This window comes from Falco cherrug, chromosome 9 (assembly GCF_023634085.1).
Source record: "Falco cherrug isolate bFalChe1 chromosome 9, bFalChe1.pri, whole genome shotgun sequence".
Taxonomy (NCBI): domain Eukaryota; kingdom Metazoa; phylum Chordata; class Aves; order Falconiformes; family Falconidae; genus Falco; species Falco cherrug.
The window spans coordinates 33,135,448-33,158,267 of NC_073705.1; the positions used below are offsets into that span (position 1 = coordinate 33,135,448).

Genomic DNA, 22,820 nt, shown 5'->3' on the forward strand with positions numbered 1-22,820 from the left:
TCCCATTGTGTGGTGTAACTCACCAGCACAGAACAGAAAGGTCCCCACAACCATACTGCATTAACCTTCCCAGGGTGAGCCCATGGTCAGATGCATCTGAGCAACAACTGCTTGCCAAGCCACCTTCACCACCACAGTAATCATAACTAACTGCTATACACTCTCCTCCTGCCCCAGCTGCAAGTTAAGGCTTTCATCACCAGTGAAGGCAATACAATCATAGCTGCAAGCCAGGAGTACCTGCACAGTCGGTTACCACAGCTCAGCTGACACATGGTGACAATTGCTGCAACCTGACTGCATATCCAAACCCTAAATATTTGAAGTAGGATTTATGGCCTCAGGCTTTGGGAGATGCTAAGGGTAAAAACCTCAGACTCAGAGGATGTTAAACTGTAGTAGCCCAAACACAGAAGCTTTTATGGACAGGAGTTTGTTTACAATATAGCTTGTGCTCTCCCTTCATACCTATTAGTGCTTTTTTAGCACAGATGTACTGCAGAATGCCCAAGTTTAGAGACTGGCACACAGTTTCTCCATTTTATATGCACTGAGCACAGTGTCCTCTTTTAAGAAGCTAGCTTTTTCAAATGTGGGTTTGTGAGCTCTCTGAAGACATGCTGCATGCCCTCCTGGCCTGCTGTCCCCTCAGCCAGCCTCAGCCCAGGAACTGCATAGGTTTTGCTTTGCCATATGCTTTCTGTGTGAGATTATGCAAGTCACCTAGCCCACCTGTGCCTCTGGCCCTCAAGGACAGGTGGGTACAAATTCATCCTGGGTGAAGTACTGGGGCCATAGATTTTTTAAGGTGTTATAGGTGCTATGAAATGAGTCTTGTTTAGACCTCATACTTTGCATTTTCTGCACCAGGACAGAGCAGATTCCTGAGTTTCTCAGCCAGGATCTATGGCTGAAAAAATGCAAGACCCAGAGCATTTCCAACTCCTTTAAGAGGTTTTTCAATATATCCTCTGGTCAAAATCCAAGTTGTTGGGCAGGGACTGTCACAAGTGGCAAGTGACGTGCTTGCATGAACTCACTGGGATGGTGCCTTTCTCTCCATTGCCTCCAACGTTCCCTCACATATGGACCTCTTCTTTGTAGCTCCGGGGAGACAGTTACCAGCGTGACAAGCATGTCCCCTCTACAGCCCAAGAAGGTGAAGAAAAAGAAAGAGAAACTGGAGCAGCCACCAGCCATCCCAGCAAAAGGTATGAAAACAGAGTTGCAGAGGTATCTCAAATCCCAAGCACAATGATGGAGGGCCAGCAGACCGTGGGATGTCAGGACTCCTACACTCTGCCACTGGCTCTGCCAGGGAGGTGACTTGTGCTTGCTCCCATGGGTGGGGAAAGGAACGGCCTGTGCATGCTGCTGGGACCAGGCTCTCACCTCCCCCCGGCTTTAGCTACTGAAAAACTAGTCACTGAGTCCAAGCAAGAGGTCTCAGCTTCCACTAATTAGAGGGGAGAGGGGAACCTCTGTAGCAATATTCACCCTGCTCAAAGAGAAGATTAAAGTTAGGCAAGAGGAAAATTCATGAGGATAGACAGAGGGAAGCCAGCAGACTGAACTCTTAAAATTGCAGGTGCACTTGAGAAGTCAAGCAAGCTGAGCAGATAAAGATCAACCTCTTGGGGACCTCACTTTCAAACAGGATTTGCATTTACCTCTGGGGTCAGTCTAATAAAGTCTTGGGCGTGCTTTCTGAGCACTACTGACAGTGCTAAGCCACTAGCAGAGAGGAGGGAAAGGACCTGAAGGTTTACTGTGGGTTAGATCACAAGTGATCAGTTCTCAAGGAGTATATTTGCTTTGGCTGCTGCACACAAACAGCATGTTTTGCATATCAGACTCTATAATTTTATGAATTTTTCTAATTCATAAGTCCTATGCTTCATTGTAGAATGTTACCTGAAATACAGTTAAACTATGGTATAAGTACATGTATTTGCTCTTATTCTGCTATTAAACTGTAAATTCTAAATTGCTAATGCATACACTAAAAATGACAGTGAACGATGATACTATGAAATGATCCCTTAATATTTATTTCCATAGCTCCAATAGGCAATAATTTTCCTAAGCCCAAGCTCTTGAAACCTCAGAGAAAATTGATCCTGGTAAGTAATTTTCTATGACATTATTTTCTCCATATTCTTCTCTCTCAATACAATTGCTATAATATTGCCAGAACTCTAGGTTCAGAAACTATAAATTAGCTTAAAAATCATACAAGTAATTTTTTAAAAAATTAATACTTTTCCAAGTGATGAATTATCTTGGCTTTTTTTTTTTTTCATTTTGAGCATTAGGTTACACTGGATTATGTTTTCAAGCTTTCTAGCAGTCATCGTGCCTACAAATTTAGCCTGTTTTTAAATGAAACCTGCTATTGATTCTCACATGCTTCTGGCAGCTGGTGCTTTGGAAAAAATACCAGTTACTGACAGAATCACAACCATACTGGTCACATTGCTTTTGAGACTTTTCAAGTCAGAAATGAGAAGCCTGATTCTGCCCTACAGTGGTGTAAGTCAGAAGTAACCGAACTGCAGGAATAAGATGAATGTATATAGCTCGTATTAAGGTAAAAAAACCCACCCTTATATGACAGCTTCTGTTGGATATAAGTTTGTTTGAAAAGAAAACCTGCAAATACATGCCAGACAAATCAAATAGATGGAGAAATGTTTCTCTGCCTTAGTAACAAACAGTACCTGTACAAGACATCCAGAGGTAATAGAGTCAGTTCTATATCAACTAACTTCTGCTGCCTATACATGGAGGGTGCTCTGTTAGGCTCCCTGCATAGTCTATAGAAACAGACAAAAGTCAGAGTAGGAGCCTGATGCCCCTACTAATTCAGACTAGATGCTCTGAATTGCCTTGTAGGGATCCTTCTTCCCTTCTCTGGCAATAAGAGAGCCCAAAGCGACTAACTCCCTAACTTAGGTGACTTGTGTGTCTACAGTTAGGTCATGTGAATAACCCGAATGCTACTGTGATGGCTTCACTTTCAGATGAGGGAACTGGGAGCCTTCTCACCAATTGTCAGTAAATAACCTCTGCCATTTTAAGCGTGGTAAGGGTATGACACAGGATACCTGTGCATAATGCCAGGTGACTTCAGAACAGCTCAGCTAAAATCTTAGGCCATATTGCTGCTTGGGTATGGAGCTCACCTCTCTTCTGCTGGTCCTGCAGAGATTGCACCTTGACCAGGCTCTGCTCATATAGGTCAGGTTTCAGTAGAGGAAGAGGCATAGTTTTGAAAGTTCATAAAAACCCCATTATATCCATGTAGGTAGGCAATTGCGTCAGGCCAAAGCTAAGCTAAGAGGACAAAGAGGCAGATGAGAGCGCTTGGCATCAAGGGGATGACAGCCACCCTTTGCTGCATGCACATGACATTAATCACTGCTCCCGGGCACACGGCTACATCAGAAATCAGTTAGTCTTCAGCCCTCCTAGGAAAAGCTCTCATCAGTTAAAGCACTCAAGACTCTTCCTGCAGGTCAATAAAGCACATCAACACATGGTGAACTTGAGGTAAATCTGTTTCCAGATGCTTTTTCTTTCTGGAATAAATCCAAGGATGTGGGCCACAAATAGCTGTTGGCTCTTCCCTTCCTGCTGTGCAACCCCAGTCAAGGTTCAAACTCTTAGGAGGTGAGCAGGAACAAAGCCCTTTCAAACAATGAAATCAGCTTTGTCTTCCCTAGTGTGACTGAGGATCACACGCTGTGTGCAGCCAGCTGACTCGGGTTTAATGCCTTGCTCTGAGACTCGAGTCTGGCAGCTGTTTCCGTACATTGCTCTTCTCCCTTTCATATTTCACTTCAGACTGCACCTGGAGAGACATCACAGCCTGCAGAAAACACACAATCTATGGACATAGATTAGTTTGAAGTCAGAAAGTAATCAAAAAATATTATCTAATGGATTTTCAAGACCCAAACTCATCTAGCAATTAAGTGCAATAAAGAGCAAAGTAAACTAAACCCAAGTCAGTTCATAAGGCACATTCAGAAGCTGGGCAGGACACTCCCCACAGCTCTTTCCCATTTCTGTTCCTCTTGCCTCCCTTTACAACACAGTCGGTTAATCCTTTATGTTTTAGTATTCTCAGAAAAAAAATCATTTTTTTCGGCTTTTAAATGATTTTTCAGTGAGGAAATCAAACTAATTGAAGTAAAAAAAAGGTTCAACAAAGACGCAAAATGGTGATAATTACAGAGAAAAAGACATATCAGATTCATCTAAACAAAAAATTTTCTTGATTTTCAGCAAACTTCCCTCCCCCTTTTCTTAATTCTCAAAAATTCCTCAGATTTTAAATTTTCAGCCTGCTTTGGGGAAAAAAAATATTATTGTCATCCTACTCAGTCTCTGCAGGTTGAAATATTTTTTTCTTTCCAACTGTAATTATCGCACAGCTGGTGTGTGCACTAGGTCTTTTTTCACTGATGGCACATAGTTACTAGGTAATTGTCACAGCAAAGATACACTCAAATTGCTGAGTTCCTGGACTTCTGCAGCTTCCCTGTGCAACCCAAGCAAGGTACCACACTGCCACACTAGGAGAACATTCTAGAAAACCTAAGCAAACAAGCTAGAGTACAAGGGAACATTACAAAATAATTCCAGTGTTTTGGGAAATTTTTTGTAATAACTTAAATACCAGCAAAATTATTTCCAGAGGACATGTGCTTCTGGTTTCTTGAAAGATGTTTATAATAAGCTGGAGAATTTCTTTTGTTGTTAACATGCTAGAGTGGGTTGCAATATAATTTTATAAGAATACAATAACTGGATAAAATATGGACATAATCTCAATGAAAATTACAAAAAAGAGAGAAAGCCTAATATCATGTTCAATTGCACAGCCTTGAGTAAAGCCTTTTAAAAACTCTGCTTAAGTCATATTGCTTTTGCTTTAGCCAGAATAACAATTCTATGCTCCCCCTGTTGCAAAAATATTCCCCATCAGTGTCATTCTCTATTAGCATCAATGAGAAATGTGCACAGATCAAAGGAAATAGAGATGCTGAAATGCAAAAAGGGATGGTTTTTATAGCATGCAAGAAGCACAGAGAGTCATTAGGAAGAAGAAAATTCTAGGGGCCCACAAATTCTGCTGTCTAAGGGCTGTTCTGCTATAGCCTTAAGTACTTAGCCCTTTGAGTTGGTAGAAATAAATCTCATACTTCCTCAACCAAATTTTCTGGTAAGTCTTTCATTGCCTCCCAGAGATTAGTTGTCATAGCCCAAGAGTGTCAGTTATAGAACACCATCTAAATGAAAAGGTTTCAGTGCCTTTTCATGAAGGTTTGCACCACCGAGCTTAGGAGCTCCTGTGTGATTCAGTAGAGCCAATGGAAAGGATGTGATTTAAGGTTAGACCAGATCCTGCAATCTTTACTTAAGCAAAATGTTGTTGACTTCATCCTTTTCACACTAAATTTTAAAGGGAGGAAATCCTGCACAGATAAGAGGCTATAGGGAATCTTCCTGATTCTGCTGCTGATTTTGTGGCCTCTGCTAAGTCATATAATTGTCCCATTTTGAAATCAGGTAAATATATCCTGTATTACAAATGATCCCCTTGGGTTTAGATCTTCAAACACATTGTACATGTAAAGCACACAGTACATAAGACTTGGCTTCTGCTGCCACTTCTCCTGCACTAATTAACCTCTTGAATAATCTCTTTCCTGCAGTGTATTTGGCTTCTCTTGTTGCCCACCACAGAATACATATTGGTCCTGGGTACTTCTGAAGCAGAGTGCTTTCAGTGACCATGGCTGATTATTTAAGAGAAGTATTCTTCTACCCTTTAGCTCATACAGCACAGACAGCATTGCTTATCTCGGCGTGGGTTGGATCACTGGTGGCCTGGTGCCACATGATTGCTGAGATTTTCTTTCGATGATGATGATGATGGTGCAAAGCTACTTGAGAAACAGGAAAGGCTTATGGTTATCTAAGACTGAGGGAAATTTCTGGAAGTCATGTTGTTAACTTCCAGTGAAAGCATAATCTTTGGCACCCATTCTACCTGCTTGCCTTTTTCAGGCACCACTTATAAATTTTATGCTGAAAGCTGCAAAGCCAGCTCAGAGATCTGGGTTCCCAGGTGTTCACAGATGTAACAGAAATGGGAAGCTCAGGTTTCTTTCTGCAGCTTTGAAAATCCCATCCTTATCTATCATTATAGGCTAAGTGCCGACAATGTGCCGAGTGCCAGACAGTGCAGGTCAGGACAGTCCTTGGCCTGAAAGTGCTTACTCTGTAATAAGTAATCTGTCTGAAAGTCTGGAATTTGAAAGTATTCATTCAAAGGACAGTTTTCCTGCTCCTCTATGTCGACAAAGTGGGAGGGTATTGTTTTGAGCAGGAACTTGACATAGGATTGACACTTGTGCAACTGAGAAGGCTGTGACTTGGTCTTATCTGCATGTACTCAGCCAAATCAAGCTTTCAGCATTACACATTGAGCTCAGTGTTCTATATTGGTGTATGCTCCTGAATTAAGCAATGAAGGCAGGCGCTCCTAAAGCTGCTCCAGAAACTTAAGTTTCCTTCACCTGAAAAATCCTTTTGTCTTCTAGGTTTCAGGAGTGCATTTCCCATTGTACAACAAACCAACCAGCACCATTGTATATCAGGACGAGTGACCTTGGCGGTCTCTTTTGGGAAAAGGGTCTAGATGTGCAAGTGAATTATCTGCAGTCTGGTTTCCATGTCAGAGCTGTGAAATTTTAAAGGGCTGCTTTTGGGTTTTGATTGCTGGGAAATTTGCGCCTTCTAAGCTGTGCTCCAGGCTGCTGTCCTGCAGCTTCAGCCTCACAGCAGGCCAGGAGCAAATTTATACATTGCAAGATTGTACTTGATGAACACGTTGACATTTACCCCGTCTTCTTTTTCATCTTGTAATTAAGTACTGCATCATTCAAGCCAGTCTTATATGCATCAAGCTAGCTAGGAAAGGTAGGCTAGTCAGCTTTTTGCACAACTAGCAGGGTTCCTCATTAGTCTTAGCTCATAGGTGCTGTTGGCCCTTTCTTTGAGAAAGGAAAAGGAAGCTGAAATACATCTGTTCAGTAATTTGTGGATTCTGGATCTGGAACAATCAGGTCTTCCTTTCTCCTGGATGATTTTAAATTAAAAGCTATGCCACCCTCTGTTAGAAGAGTTGTTTCCTCCACAGTACATAACAACGGGTGATGATTTAAGTTCCCAATTTCTTAAGGCAATATTGATCTCCACAGACTTCAAGTAACATTGTACATATGATATACAAAGGAGCGGTGAACATTTCTTTCCTTGGCTCCCTGTGATTCCTGAATATTTCCATTCAGTCTATATAATTTCTCTCTCTGCAAGATGAATAATCCCTCCCCCCGCCACCCTCCCCAGTCTCTCCTTAGGATGTGAGATGTCCATAGGAACATGAATATCATTTACACATTCAGGCTGACACTCAGAACACAACACATTCAAAACTACTGAGTTATGCCTGCTTTCCCATCCAGACCACAGGTTGCTATCTTTACCCCCAAGAAGGAACAGTTTGTATAAATACATAAAATCTCTTGCTGGAATTGTGCCAAGACTTGTGTATTTACAAAATCCCACAGCAGATGATTTTTGTGTGATGACACATTTTCAGTAATAAAAGTGTCACTAGAGAACTGGAAACCTTTAATTACTTCCTTGGGCCTTTTTGAAGGATAAGAAGAAATCACCCTGATTTCCAGCAGTGTTGGGTTAGAATCTAGGAATAACTCTGCAACTGTAAAAGGAATAAAGCATTAGCAAAGGTGAATATGTTCTTCCCCAGAAGCTGTTAAAACAGGCTGGACAAACCTCTGCCAGGTATATTTGATTTTGTTAATTTAGATGGACTGGCTCACCCCTTAGCATCATTGCCTGCCCTACATTTGTGGGATTTTGTTTCTTTAAAATAAAATCATTCAATGGGACTTAGTAAATCATCTTTGTCTCTGACTTTTTCCTCATAACTTCTGTGGGATTCAATAGCAAAATTTAGATGCAATGCTGAAAGAGGCTTCACAAATTGTAGATATTTTTCTCATGAAGTCTGGGAAGTATTTTTTACTCTAGGGAGTAAAAAATAGGCATCTTAAGGGAAAGAACCTGTCCTTTTTTAACTGATAGTGCCACTAAAAGTCATGCTTCCTACTCACCACATTTTCCAATGTCACATTTCTCAGCTTTGGCAGTGAGAAGGCAATGGCTCCCTTGATATTTCAGCACTCTTACTGGCCAGCAGTTGCATTTCTAAGGGATAGCTCTCATCTTGCAGATCTAGCTTCAGGTTGTCATGAAGATCAGCAGAAGTAATTTTTGAAGCTACTCTCTTTGAGGGGAATCTCTCTGGCCTTCTGCCTGCAATCAAGACACTGACACCAGTAAACACCCAAAGCTCTAAAGAGAGAAAAAGCAAAAGATCTCTTTCTGACTCCCAAGTTAAGTTACTGCCTTACTGAGGGAGCCACCCCACTGAAGTTCATAGAGTTTAAACATAAAGTGTATCTAAGGCCCTGAGGAGCACTACTGCCTTCAGCGCAAGAAAGACTATACATTCTAGAGAGGGGTTTTCCAGTGTATTTTTAAAAAAATGAATCTTTTTCTCTCTGAACCTACAGTGAGTTTTCTCACTATTAACTTTGCAAAATCCCGCCTGACCCTACTACTAGCATGTGCTGCCTCCCTGGTGGCCCAGAGAAGGAAGTTGCAGCCCGCCCACCACACATGCCGAATCTTTGTTTCAGCACACTGTTGCCTTCACCTCTGTAACTGACCCACCGATGATGGCCAAGCTGCCAGCTATATGCTGCCCTCTCCCACAGCTTCAAAAAAAGATGCTTATAAAAATGAGACATAGAGAGGAGAAGAAGGGCTAGCCCCTTTTCCTTAGGCTATATGCAGTATGTAGTTTCCTCCCATCTGGGCATGCATGCAGAGAGAAGCAACACTGTCTCTGTGGCCAAAGCCCATCCGGCTGGCCTGGACAGTCCTGTCTCGACCCTTTCTGACTGAGTGTGATCAGGCAGTGACATCGGATGTTCATGAGCTGTGCCATCTGGACAATACCCACATTTTTCCTGTGGACCCCTTTAGCAAGTGTGACTACAAAGCAGACTACAAACCAAAAATTTCTCAAATATAAAAAGGAAAAGACCAAAGATTAGAGTTTGGCCTTTGCAAGAAGAAGGAAGAGAAAATATGGTAGTTTCAGCAAGTGCTTGCTAGGAGAGCTACTTCATGGCACTGAGCCAGGGCTGCTTACTTTGTGCTGTGGGGTAACCTGGAGAGAAGTCCAGCTCTTAAGAGTCTGGATGAAACAAACCTCACCACCACCTCTTGACTCTGTCTTTCCCATTTACATTTCCTATAGCATCCCCTTAGTACCGCATTGTGCACCAAACAGCACAGCATGGCCACTCCATAGGTGGCAGTCTGCCATGTACTGGCAATCAAATCAGCAAACATACGTACAACTGGCAAGGTTTTATCCTTGCTGGCCTAATCCGTTCACCCACAAGCGTAGACCATACCAGTGAAGGAAGGGTTTCACTTTCAAGTGTTGCTGCAGGAGATTTGAGTTATTAAAGATATTATGAAGCTTTGACTGGAACTTGGGACACAGGCTTGTTAAATGCAGAAAACTCATTTTTCTGCATTCAGAAAATTCAGGTGAAAATTCATTTTGGTTTATAAACCTAATTTTCTCGCCCTGGTCCCATGTTAAAGTCATTCTGCATCATACCCCCAAAAACCCCTTCTATCACATGTGATCATATAGAGACCGAATTCCAAGGCAAATGTCTGCAGCAATAGTCACTAAAATATTTTAAACTGAAGTGAATTAGGAAGTGAGCCTTTTTCTGCTTATTTTTGATAGTAAACTAGAATTAGGGAAAATATATATTTTTTTAAATTTAGAAATTCACATTCATTGTGTCATCTTCATTATAACTGGTGTGGTCATGGAACACTGAGATTGCAGCAATCCATAAGTGTAAGTTGGCATCAGTTGTTTTTCCAGACAAGTTAAATTTATGAGGTTATTATATGCTTGTTTACTTCATATCTAATTACAAATCTGGACAAAAGTGGTCATAGTTAAAACTTCAGGAACTTTTGGTCTAACTGCAGAAAACATCCTTGAGGCTGCCAAAACACAAACTAGATAAGCCTAAGAAGAGCAAAATAGAGATTCCTGGTCATTATGACATCAAAATCAGAGTAATTTTCATTTAAACCCCAATGCTTCTAGGTAATTTCTAACACATTTATATACTGCACAAACCCAATAAAAACAAAACTATGTATACACATACTTCAGTTTCTTTTAAATATTCACATGATAGACACTGCAGGTTGTTCATTAAGAAAAATGTTCCCATGAGTGAACTTGTTCAACTAGTTGCCCATGGTAAGCCCTGTGACTGGAAGAAATCTGGAAGAGGAATAGTTTTAAGATATACTGGAAAATGGTGACTCTTCCTAATTTATATTTCTGCAAAGCGTATGATCCCAAGATGAGAAAACAGACATACAAGATAAAGACTGTATGTAGAAATGTTACACTGGAATAGAATTGCATTTAAAGAAATAATTTCAATGTTATTTTAGAACAACAATGTAATTTTTCAGGAAAGGACGTTGTAGCCATATAAATCACAAAGACCTCCTAAGTGAAGAGCCAGGATCGAAAGAGAGAGGTGAACGACCAGTCATTCACTGCCTCTTCCTCTTCCGCCTTACTATCAGTTCCATCTATAACATCACTTATTAAAGTCACGCTATTGTTCCAAAAAGGAGGTGGTGGCACGGTTCCAGGTTTACACTGCCAAAATGTTATCCAATCCAAATGAGAAATGAAATTGTAGAATTAGTTTTCTTCCCTTGTCTGTTCAAAAAAATTGGTTTTGGACAAACAAACCAACAAAATTACATTAAACATGGTTGATAAATGAAGTACAGAAGAGCGCATGGAATAAAACCCTGGCTACCATAGGTACTTTAAAGTAGTGTTGGTTCCATGCACTGTTATTACGCATCCTTTGCTGCAAACTGTATACCTTTCACAATTTTGAACCTCCTGTGTGTTTCCTTATATTTTCAATCAAATTATTACATACTAGAAATATGCATAAGGGAAATTATTCTACACATTTTATGGTGTGCTGTTGCTTGTAGCAGTAATTGAAGTACCTTTTCCACTTATGAAAGTACTAATTTTATTTGGTTTTATTGCTTTTCTAGATGCAATTATTTATTTAGTGTGTTTTGGCTTTATTAAATTATGTTTACTATAGGAACATCATAAAAATGTATGAAAGCAACACATCAGCCACTACTGCCCAATGACTTGTTTTGGGGAATCTAGTGTTATTTTTCATATCCAAACATAATAGAATAAAGTAAGAATAAAGAGATAATCTACACTGGAAAACAATGCAATTTTGAGATAATATAATAAAACACCTGGACAATATGATTTCATAAATCTTAGTTCTAAAATTTACATGAGCTGGGCGTTGGGTTGGCTATTTTAGGACATGCAGCATTTTCTAAATGGAAACATAACATGAAATACAATTAAACAGCAAAAGGGAAGGCATATACAAATTTAGCTTGCCCTGAGCAACTGAATTCTACAGAACAATGCAAATATTCCTACTTCAAAAGGTGCACTGGGTCAGTCATAGGAAATGTAGAGTTTTACTCTGGCAGTGACCAACAGCTTGTTTGCAGTTTTATCAGATTCATTTTTAGGAGGCTTTTCACATTCAGTGTATCATTCTGCGCTGAGGGTCTGAGGTGACACTGAAGTTGACAGCAAAACTTCCAACACCTTCAAACACAGACCAGATGTGCTATCACACACTGAAAATAAAATCTTCAGTATTTGCTGGTGCTATTGTGATGTCCAGCCTCAATTTAACTCCTGTATTAGGCTCTGTGCCATCTACTGAATAGATGGGCACGTATAATTTTGAAATCTGAAAAGGAATCTTTAACATATTGTAAAAGACAAAAACAACTTAAATGCCTAGAAACTGAGACTAATACTCTCAGGCTAGAAAGAAGAGGGGGAATATAGAAAATTAATTAAACATCAGAGCAGTTGACAAAGGTGGTTTTTTTAACTCTTTAAGCCAAAGGCAGGATAGGACAGATGTCTTTCTAGACATTGTGGTTCACTTCAGTCCCCATAATGTACAAAGAAACGTGTGATTTCATTTGTTACGTACAAGATGAGGCTGGGATCCACAGGAAATCCTTTTGCATCATCACACCAGAAAATTCAATGAAAGCAGGAAATTTTCTCTGTAGTCAACAGTGGAACATTTGATAGTGCATGAATACCAGAAACTAAGATCAACTAGAACTACCCATGCAAGAAGGGGAGGGAGGGAGGGAGGGAGGGAGGACCATGTGAATAATCAAATGCAAAGGTTACAGTCCTGCAGTTAGCCCTGCAGATGGCCTTCACTCACACGCAAAGATCAACTGCCTTCAGTGATACCACTTGCAGCAGCTGCTGTAAAAAGTATTTCAGGACCAGATCTACAGAGAAGAAATAAGATTAAATTAATGCTGGAAAAGTGTAAACTGATCCACCCAGAGGGAAAAAATCTGAAATGCAGAGTCTGAGCAACTGTCAAAGCAAAATGAGAGGATTCCAGAGCAGTGCAAAAGACAGGAAGCAGGGGAGAACAGGGACCGATTTCAGAGGATATTAGATGTTTATCTTTTTAGCCAGGAGGCAATATAACAATTATTCAAACACATTTCAAAGAAACAGGAATCATTTATGTTAAATCAGAAAGAAATAAATAGCAGTAAATAAAATATAAAGGAAATTCTTTGCCTTGGAAAATATTGTCAGTTTCTTCATTATAACATTTAAATACCATGTGGAAAATCTTGATTTATGAACTTTGAGTCAATTTTCAGTTTACAATTGGCAAAGCCTTCCTTGATCTCAGAGATGCAACTTTTACTGTAAGGTATAGCCCTGTGACTGCAAAAAATTTGCATGGCTGAAATATTTTAGGTTTTGTTTTAATTGCCCTTTTTAGGCTTAAACTTGAGGACACCAGTTATACTCAGGTAGAACAGTACCCAAGATGATAAAAACCCAAATTCTCCAGTTCTTCACTTGCACAGGGCCTTAGCACTTCACCCTTCTTCAGGGAGCACAGATTTTAATCTTCTACAGATGAAATGAAATCCTTTTCAAGTACTAAGGCCCCACATAATAATCTACAGCAACTCTTTTGTTTGTTGCTTCATTTTCTGAGGTGAATTTGATATGAACAACCCACTCACAAGTGATGAGCCAACACACACAAAGGAACACAAGACAAGGCTTTCCTCCTCTAAGCTACCACTCTGAGTCTGGATGAAGTCCCCAACAGCAGTAAGCAGTGCTTCTGTCACCCATGTGAAATTTGTCCCGTCAATTTTCTTTCTAACTTCTCCCTTAGCTAAGTTTTACAGTTTTAATGCTAAAACTCAGCTACTGTAATACATCAGACAGCTTGGGTGGTATGGCCTTTGCTCTAAACTCTGAACTCATCTATAGCATGGCAAAAGTGGTGAAATATAATTGGAAAGACAGTGGCTCAAATCTATCAATTTTTGCTGCCTTCATATTTTTAACAGGTTTCTTGGTTCTGTTAAGAAACATTATAAGAGATACTGTGACATGGCTGTGATTAGAGATGTAACTGGTCCAAGGTTTACAGCTGGGAAGCAAATTTGGCATATATATTTCAAATTGTGAAACTGCAATAACTAAAATTAAATTGAGAAATTTAGGATTAAAGAGGCTGAACATTTTGCTAACACATATATTTCAAATCTCCAATATTTTAATTGTCAAATTAAAATGTTCAGTGCTTGAGAAACAAGCAGAAATTGGAAATGAACCTGAAAATCCCACTATTTCCTGTTACTTGCTTTTCATATGATTTTTATTTCATCTTCTGTGAACTAACTAATGCGGACTAAACTGATTAACAGCACAGTGGAATTAGGATGTGTGACAGAAAAAATATAGCCCATTCTATGGAATATTTACCTTTAGTGGTAACAACATTATAACTAATTTGCTGGTTCTGTTTCTAGCCAAAAATCACAGAGGAGAATTTAACATACGCTGAACTTGAACTTATGAAGCCTATTCAGGAAGCCAAAGGCATTCCCAGTACAACAGTCTATGCACAGATACTCTTTGAGGAGAACAAGCTGTAATAGTTCATGCCTGTATAAATGTCCTTTGTGTTCTATTTAATTCTTGCTGTGCTGTTTATTAATAAAAATCATACAAATGCCCTTTTTTTTTTTAATTTCCATTCACGCGCTTCTATTTTCCTATGAGACTTCTAAACAAAATGTAGTTGAAAGTGATGATAGAAAAAACAGCTGGTCTACGAGTGACATCCCAGGGACACCCTTCCAAGTGTTCAGCCCCTCTGTTTCTATTGGACTGAAGTTCTACCTGGGGCATTTTCAATACTAAACGCTGTTCCTTCTTTGATGCTAATTTGATGAGTCCAGCTGTAAACATCAACATCTCTGCACGCCTCAGAAGGACTAGTGGCAGGATTCATGCACATCAATCTGCTTCTGAAGACAAAGACCGCTGATCAGGAAATTTCTCAATCTAATGCTGTTTTTCCCATCAGAAAAATATTAGCTCAGTAAAGTGGAGACTTTTTTCTACAGCAAAGAAAAAGCTGAAATTACTTTTTCTGATTTTTTTTCCCCTCCAGAAATAGTTATATAAAGGATTTGGTTTCTATATTTTCAAGTTCACTTTCTAAATGATGTCATCCTTAAAAACTTATGTTACTTTTAGTAAAGTTCTTAAGTGCTTGAAGTCAAACATTTCAAAATAATCCAAAGGAAACATTTGTAGTGAAACCCCATTGATTTAAGGAAGAATTTATAGCTTGGGAACATTTTCCATGATTCGATCTTTTTTTTAAATTCTGACTGGGAATAGGAAAAGCTTGATGGTGAGTAAGACTTTGACAGAGCCAGGACGCTCTAGCCTTTTGGCCTTGATTTAGACTGGTGCTCCCAAGCCTGCAAAAGTTTCCTCCTGTGGCCGACACTACTGAGCTGCTGATCTAGAGGAAATATCACACAGCTTTTCTTTTAGCATGGAGCAGACTCTGTCAACACCCCGCTCACTTACTTTAGAGTTATTTATTTGGAAAGACCAGGGTTCAGGAAATAGGGAAATGAGCTTAATGTGAGAACACAAAATATTCTTCCTCTTTCTTCACCTCTTCATAAATGAGAAAGGATTCTTCCTTTTCCTTTATACACATTCATGGAAAATGGGCTAATCTGTGGCACCTTGAGCATTTCAGTCATGAAGGGTAGCTGGACTGATGTTTTCAAGCTCCTAAATCTCCAATGCCCAAACTCCACCAAAGGTCAGAGAGAGCTGGGTACCCAACATCTTCCAGTCCTTGGGAAGCTTTAGCTCCTGAGTAACCGCATTGTTAACAGAGACATAAAAGCACAGGCTCTTTAGCTCACCATCAGGTTGTGGAGATCTGATACTTGGCAAGTGCCAGGTTCTTTCCAGGTCTGGGAAGGACCACGTTGTCTGCTCATTCAGCAGTATTTAGTGTGGATTTTGGAGTTGCACTTGCAGGACTGGGTTTTGAAATCCTAATCAAGGTGATCCAAGTTGCTTCCTCCTTTACAGGTCAGGCTTTTGTAGTGATACAGCAACTTCTCACCAGGGCTTAGAGCACAGCTGGGAACCACTGCAGGAATACTCATGTCCTCCTGCATGGGAGAGCAGGAGAAGAGGGACAGGGGTGACAATGCAGGGATGGGGTCATGCAACAAAGGAAGGGAGCACATCACTGTCTTTTGGAGGGTTTCACCAGAATAAGTGAGTCTGTATAAACTGGGTTTTAACTTTTTTGAGTGGTGGTAAAGATTAGACAGCATACATAATTTGTTATAGTATAGCCAGGATGTGAAAGTGTAAAATGTGGTCTCCTGCTTCCATGTTAGATAAAAATCTCTTGTATAAAAAAAGAATTTAAGAAAAGCTTGTCAGGCTGGCTATTATGTACAGTACTAATTCCAACTCTAGTCCCTTATCAAAACAGTTATGTCCAGACAAAAGCCAGCTTTTATCAATAGGTTTGATAGTAATTATTTGCATTTTTAATGTGTGCATTTGTGAGCTGTCAGGAAAATGTTTATTTCACCTTTTCATTATCCTAGGTATGTAATCACCCAGCAAAAGGGCATGGTATCTTTTCTTGTTCTCTGACTGGGTGATGGACTTCCAATGACAACAGCAATCAATTCATTGACCAAAAAGAAATCGGTGCTAAAGAATGATCAAACATTCAGGGATCCATTTTGGAACAGCCAGAGTTTGACTAACTGTTCAAGAGAGAACATCTCTTATGCAGACAGCTGTAAGGAAGACCTTAGAAAAGTATAGAACTTAGTGATTCCTTTGAAATTAAAAATAAAACCCTAACACATTAATGAGTTGACCACTTTGTTGTGAAAATTTCTAAAGTTTGGTACATAAACATTCCTTTTACACACAACCGGCCATTGTGCCCATTGTTAGAAAAATCCTCTACTGTATGTTTATGACCAGTATTTTAATGAATATAATTCTTTGTGTATTAATATTCTATATATTCTTGTTTATGCTTGATATCTAATTTCCCAGAATAATAGTTAAATGAGCTAAATAAATTACTTTTTTTTTGTGAGCTAACTTCTCTTAGTCTGTATAGGATTTATTGCTTGCTAGAGAACGATATAAGTATGTGTGTTTATCTTGTACTCAGCATTTAGACAATCCCAACAGGTGGGAACTGAATTTTTCATTCTGCAGAAAATTCCATGATTTAAAGATGTTTTCTATTTGTGACTGACTTCAAGATGACAGCAAAATCCTGAAAGGCAACAGACCAGCTGAGTTGAAAGGAAGCCAGAAATACTACTTGGGAGAACACCTGTCTTCCTGAGCAGACATTTCTTATGCCTTTTCTGATGCAGATTTAATAGTGTCAGAACACATCCTTGGAGAAAGAAAACCATTTTTCTTTACCTTGCAATTAATTGTACATCTTTAGGTATCAAAGCAACTCACCTGGAAGACTACAGAGAAGAAAATTTCATTGAGTATAATGTGTTCTATTGGGAGAAATGCAGAATAAGTCGGATTTAGCTCCTATTAACAGGGACCACAAGGCCGTATTAATCTCTGGCCTAGCTCCCTCTGGCTTCAGCAGAACAGCAGCAGAGCTGAATGTGGACCACTGTTCTTTTACAACAGGAGTTCCCATTAAGACTCTTAATACCTTATCAAGCAGCAGCTGGGCTCTGCTGGGTCATACTATTTTGGTTACTCCTCCTATTGTCATTGGTAAAACACGGCCTAGTGCTGAAATTTTAACAAATACAGCTCTATTACTTTTACACAAATTTAGTATCAGATTGTTAAATGTTAATGTACTGCACCCTATAGCTTTAAATAGAATTAGAGATGTTTACAGCTTTGGTTAAATGCATCTTGTTCCTCCACATTAAATTTTATTACTAGAGTTCTCCATCAGCAAACAGGAGTAAATCATATTAGTGTCGTGGGCTGTGTGGGGGTTGATTCTGCAGCCCAAGGAAAAGGTGTTTTATTACTCTTTATTACAACTTTCTAATTGGTAGGTGTGGTCAGAATGTCATTATCTCTGTAATTACAAGCAAATTATTTGTCTTAGGAAAACTGTAACATAATTGTGGGGTTCTCTCCATTAAGAAGTTCAATTAGCTTGTGTCCTTAGTTAGGGTTTGGCCAGGTTGTGCTGGCACAGCAGGTCTCAGACCAAATGAGGTTTCATTTGACGTTTGATTTGTAGGTCAAATTCTGCTTTTTGAGGACTCCTCTGAAACATCTCTAGTGAGTGACATCAGGGTGCAGAGATCCTTTTTGGCTTCAGTCTAACCTGCTGGATTAAAACATAAAATCCTAAATTCCACTCTTCTGGGTTTCCTGCACTAATCTGAAATACACTCATTTGGTGTGCTTTCTTTCCACCACCTGTTTTGACACCATTTTACTATCTTGGTTGGGGGGCAAGGTAGATCCAAAGACTGCATGTCAATAGAAGACTCTGAGTTTGTGTTATTCCTCTTAAAATAAAAAGAGAAAATGGATCTGAACAGATTTTCAGATGTCTGCTAGAGAACAGATGTTAAGATATCAGATAGTCTATCACTTGATCTCAAGGCTGGATCAACTCAATCTGTCTTAACTTGATAGAGGTTGCTGTAACCCAGGGCTCCTCAAACTATGGCCCATGGGCTGGATACGGCCCCCCAGGGTCCTCAATCCAGCCCGCTGTATTAACAGAACCCCCCCTGACCACCACCCCCCCCCCCCCGACCCCGCTGGGGGCTGGGGGGGGAAACCAAGCAGCCGCAGATGACTGCCTGCCACTTCATCCGCGCGCTGGCCCCCTGTTTAAAAAGTTTGAGGACCCGTGCTCTAACCTCTTCTCAGACATTTAGTGATAAGATTCCACACTCTCTTCTCCACCCGTTTCCACAGCCCTAATCATTCAAAGTGTTTCCTAGCATATAGACTATATCTTCTTGCCTTTTCCTCAGTAGACATTTTTCCTCTTAACAGCCTTTGCCATATTTGAATACTATTGGAGGAAAGGTTGAAAAAAGAATTAACAACCTCAATTCTCTCAGTCGTACCTCTTGTAAAGAACAAATGATTCCCAATACTGCTTCTATGGGAAAGATGAAGAAATTATTCCAGAGAAAACTGCCCTGGAAATTCGGGGGATGGTTAGTGGGGTTCTGAGCTGGATTCCCAAATGCCATTCTGACCACAGCCCACAGAGGTCTGCTGAAATACCTGCACAAAACACATCATAGCTCCAACATGTGGCTTTCAACAACCCCTTTCCCTGGCTGCCCCAGCTTTTTCAGCAAACTTCACAGCAGTTTCGTATTCCAGCATTTCCATCCAGAGGCTGAATGCTGAAGCAATGTGTTCTGCTGACTGCATAGCAATAGGTAGGGCAAGAGAGCTAGTTGTCTTGGCACCATGTTGTGTTAAGTCTCTCTTATTCCTCACCAGTGTTTCTGGGTTGTTTGCAAACCCCACAGGAGGCTTTTCAGTCTTTGACCATCCCCATCAGAAATGTTCCGGCAGCCCTTTTTGAGCTTCCAGCTGAAGACCTGCTCAGGTTTTCATTTTAGTGCATAATACAGCAATTGCATTTCTCCCTGCTGTGCAGGATCTGGGACTCTTCTGCATCTCACACCAGGGAAGTAGGAGGGCATGTGCCCAGAGTCCCCAGGCAAACTCACTTGGGCTTTGGTCCTGTCTAGGGAAAAACTTTGGGGAAAGGGACTTCTGAACTCTCTGTGTGCCTGTTCCCTGTGTCCCTCTCGAACACAAGCTGTTGAGTCAAACTCAAACTTTCCCTCTTGGATTTAATTTGAGTTAAGCCATGTTAAAATCATATCTGCCTTGTCTGCAGTAATATTTTACCATAAGGAAGCAAATGATACCACAACGGCACATTAGAGCTCTGTACATAGAGTAGCACAAGACAAGATGACCTTTGGGGGCTTCTGCCTTCCCGTTCTGGGCTGGCATAGTCTTGGGCACAGCTGATAGCAGCTACAGTACGTAGCTACCCACAGCCCCATATCTTTCTTTGAGAAATTAGCTGTTGACTCTTATGGATTATCCTCAGGAAAGAAGAAGCCTGCAGGAACTTCTCTGACTGCTAGCAGTTCTCTCCTGACAGCAGGGTCATGGTGGGGTGCACAGCACAGAACCAAGACATCAGGTAAAGTATACAGGGCAAAAAACACATGGGGAAGGACAACAGTTAACACTTTCAGACATGCTAAATGGACACGTGTCCCCCCCCACCATAAAAGCAAGCAAGGAGTCACTGGGTACTATTCAGTGGTGCTACACCACTTCTTCTACCTGCACAGCATAGGAACTAGAAGGGAAACTGCTCAGCATCATCTGTGAAGGGATTTTTCAGGCAGCCAGTTAAAAACAGCTTTACAAATCTCATTCCCCTGCACTAGTCCTGTGGGAGACAAGTAGGTGGAGAATACTGGCCTCAGTACTCAGATCAGAGAGGATCAAGAAGATTGACAGCCAGCCAGTACTATTCTATAGGGCACCTCTACGACTTAAACAGTCCTGCCTTGCAATGGCACTCTGCTCTCACGGGAACATGTGCCCTTCAAATCCCCCAGGTAAACACAGCTATGCTCACTTCTACTTCCTCTCAAAGAGCAACCAGAGGATAGAAAAGTTCTACCCTGCCAGAGAACTAACTCAAAAGCCAAAATTAGTAAATCACTGTGCACATGATGACGGCAAATGGCAAAGGTTACTCCTATGTATCACTATAAAAAATAACATTAATTGGGATGCTTTGCAATTTCCTGTACAACCCATAATTAGGTTAGATAAGAAGCTAGCACTGTCTAAGTGCTATAAATGTCTAAATTAAGTTATTTTGAAAGTGCTCGGCACTTTGACATTTGAGAGTTCAGAGTAATTGGGGTATTGAAATAAAATTGCTTCTGTTATTTAAAAGGTCATTATCTTCTTCGAGTAGATATATAAGAACTATTTTCCACTCTACTGAGCTGTTCTATTTGGTACAATTAGACCTGCTTGAGTAGATTTCTAGTGGGCCTCCTCCCACTTATCACAGCCCCAGCACTGCCACAGGGAAGGGCCTGGAATATACGGCCCAAACATGGAGTATATCTTCAGCTCATAATCTGGCTCTGAAGAGCCAAGAGCTGCCCAGAGCTTCAAACTGGTGCCCACCATGACCACCACAGACTGCTGCACCCAGCAAGGTGGCAACTGAGTCCTTACACAACCAAGGTCAACAAATGTCAGGTTACAGGCAGAAGCCAGCCTTCCAGGCAGGCAAAGGCTTTAAAGCAAATCAGGATTTCACCTTCCCAACCAATTTACCTCATGGTCTGGCAGCAACTCTGGTTATTTCAATAACACTGCTGGAATCCCTTGATTACAACATGCATGGTCTCACTGTCACAATAAAGATACATTTTTTACTTGCTTACCAGATCTGGTGCTCTGGAACTGTGAAAAAGAAGGGAACCTAAATGACTACATCTTGACTGCATTTTATTTTGGTTACACCAGTGGTGTCAGTAAAATAAGGAGATATAAAGACATAGACATTGGCAGAGGAGATTTAACTTATTAGCACCTCTCCACTGGAGACTGCCACAGCCAGGAGACTGTGAAGACTGGACATAGCACAGGAGTGGCCAAAGAGCCTGTCACTGTTCATTCCAGTGGCTTAATACCTGTGGTCCCCCCATGGAAGGTGGCCATCCCACCAGAACTGGAGCAGCTGTGGGAGCATGACTCTTTGTTGCTCCTCCTGGTCAAGGAACAGATGCACAATGGAGAAGCAAAGTCCTTAGAGCCTCCTGTCCAAGCTGAACAAGGAGAAAATTTCTGACCTGAAACAGGGCAAGTTCCCATGCTGCTGTTGCAGTCACCCACACAAAGACAGCTTCTCCCCCATCAGTAAGAGCTCACAATGTTCTTTCCACCACAAAGGACGCATGTGCCATCCTCAGCTCCAGCCACCCAGCCAGTACACTCGCTGTTGCTCGGTTGGTGACTGCCCCACACCGACAACCCTCCACATGCATAGGGCTTCAACACTTGAGTGTGGAACACATCAAGTGATCACTGAACACAGGCACAACTGTTCCCATCACAAGGCCTACATTTTCTCAGTACTTATTACAGCAAATATTACTCATGGTCACCAAGATCCCAATGTATTGCTGAAGGCTGCCTGGTTCTGGATACCAGGTTTCCATAAGACATTGAAGTTCAGTGCAGAGGAACAAGGGAGTTTCCTTTTAAAGCTTCATGCAGCAAATTTCCAGGAGCCTTCTGACACTTTGGAAGAACTCTGATGACAACCTGTTCACAAGGCAAAAAACATAGGGAAGGCTGGCATTCCTCCACCAGCCCTGTTCCCTCTCACAACTCTCCTATTAGCCTGGCTGACTTCAATGACAGCAATTCCTATGCACACATCTGAAGAGTGACACCAGTAACGCAACAACCAGTCTGCTCCCTGAGTGATGTGTGTGTTCATAGGCAAACAATCACTCCAGCTACCTGGTTCAGAGGTGCTCTTAGTACCAAACAGGAGGAGACAAGAAAGCTGGGATCAGGTCCAGAGCTTTTCTGGGCTTCTTTTACAACTTCCTTGGGATGTCCCTCCTGAAAGATGAGACAAAAGCATGGCAGACCACATTTTCATACAAAAGGGAGCATATTCCTGAAAATTATTTTAACTTGTATGGCACTCGAATAACTTCCCTTGTGAGAGCCATAGGCAACCATGAATGAGATTATCTTCTTGTCAATACCCTCCTGTAACAAGCTTTGAGATCCCTGTATGAAAAGGACTTGGGAACCACAGCGCACAGTGACAATCAGAGGGGAAAATTCCCTGTGGGAATTACAGATTGGTTTGCATGGATTTCTCAAGAGAGGTTTGAGCAAACACTTTTTTTATGAGGATGCAAAAAGGCCTTGCAGTGCACAGGCAGTTCTGCAAATATTGCTTAACTGGTGTTCATTAGACAACAGAAAGCCACAGAAATCAGACAGTATTTAATGCTCACTGTTAACATTTATAAGGCTTCTATTGCTGAAC

General features: G+C 40.9%; 1 protein-coding gene across 5 annotated transcripts in view; it reads left to right on the forward strand.

The window, feature by feature from the left end:
- The window catches only part of VSTM4 (V-set and transmembrane domain containing 4), a 40,417-nt gene extending 21,961 nt beyond the window's left edge, over positions 1 to 18,456 (forward strand). The window contains exons 6-9 of one of the 5 annotated variants that reach the window (XR_008734007.1): positions 1,105 to 1,211; positions 2,062 to 2,123; positions 6,615 to 13,465; positions 14,176 to 14,382. Coding sequence is in view for 4 of the 5 variants with exons in the window: in XM_055721209.1 (XP_055577184.1) it covers positions 1,105 to 1,211; positions 2,062 to 2,123; positions 14,176 to 14,301 (295 nt within the window). In the remaining variant the exon portion in view is untranslated. The other 4 variants (XM_055721211.1, XM_055721210.1, XM_055721212.1 and 1 more) reach the window with 4 other exon arrangements.
- The last annotated feature ends 4,364 nt before the right edge of the window (positions 18,457 to 22,820 follow it).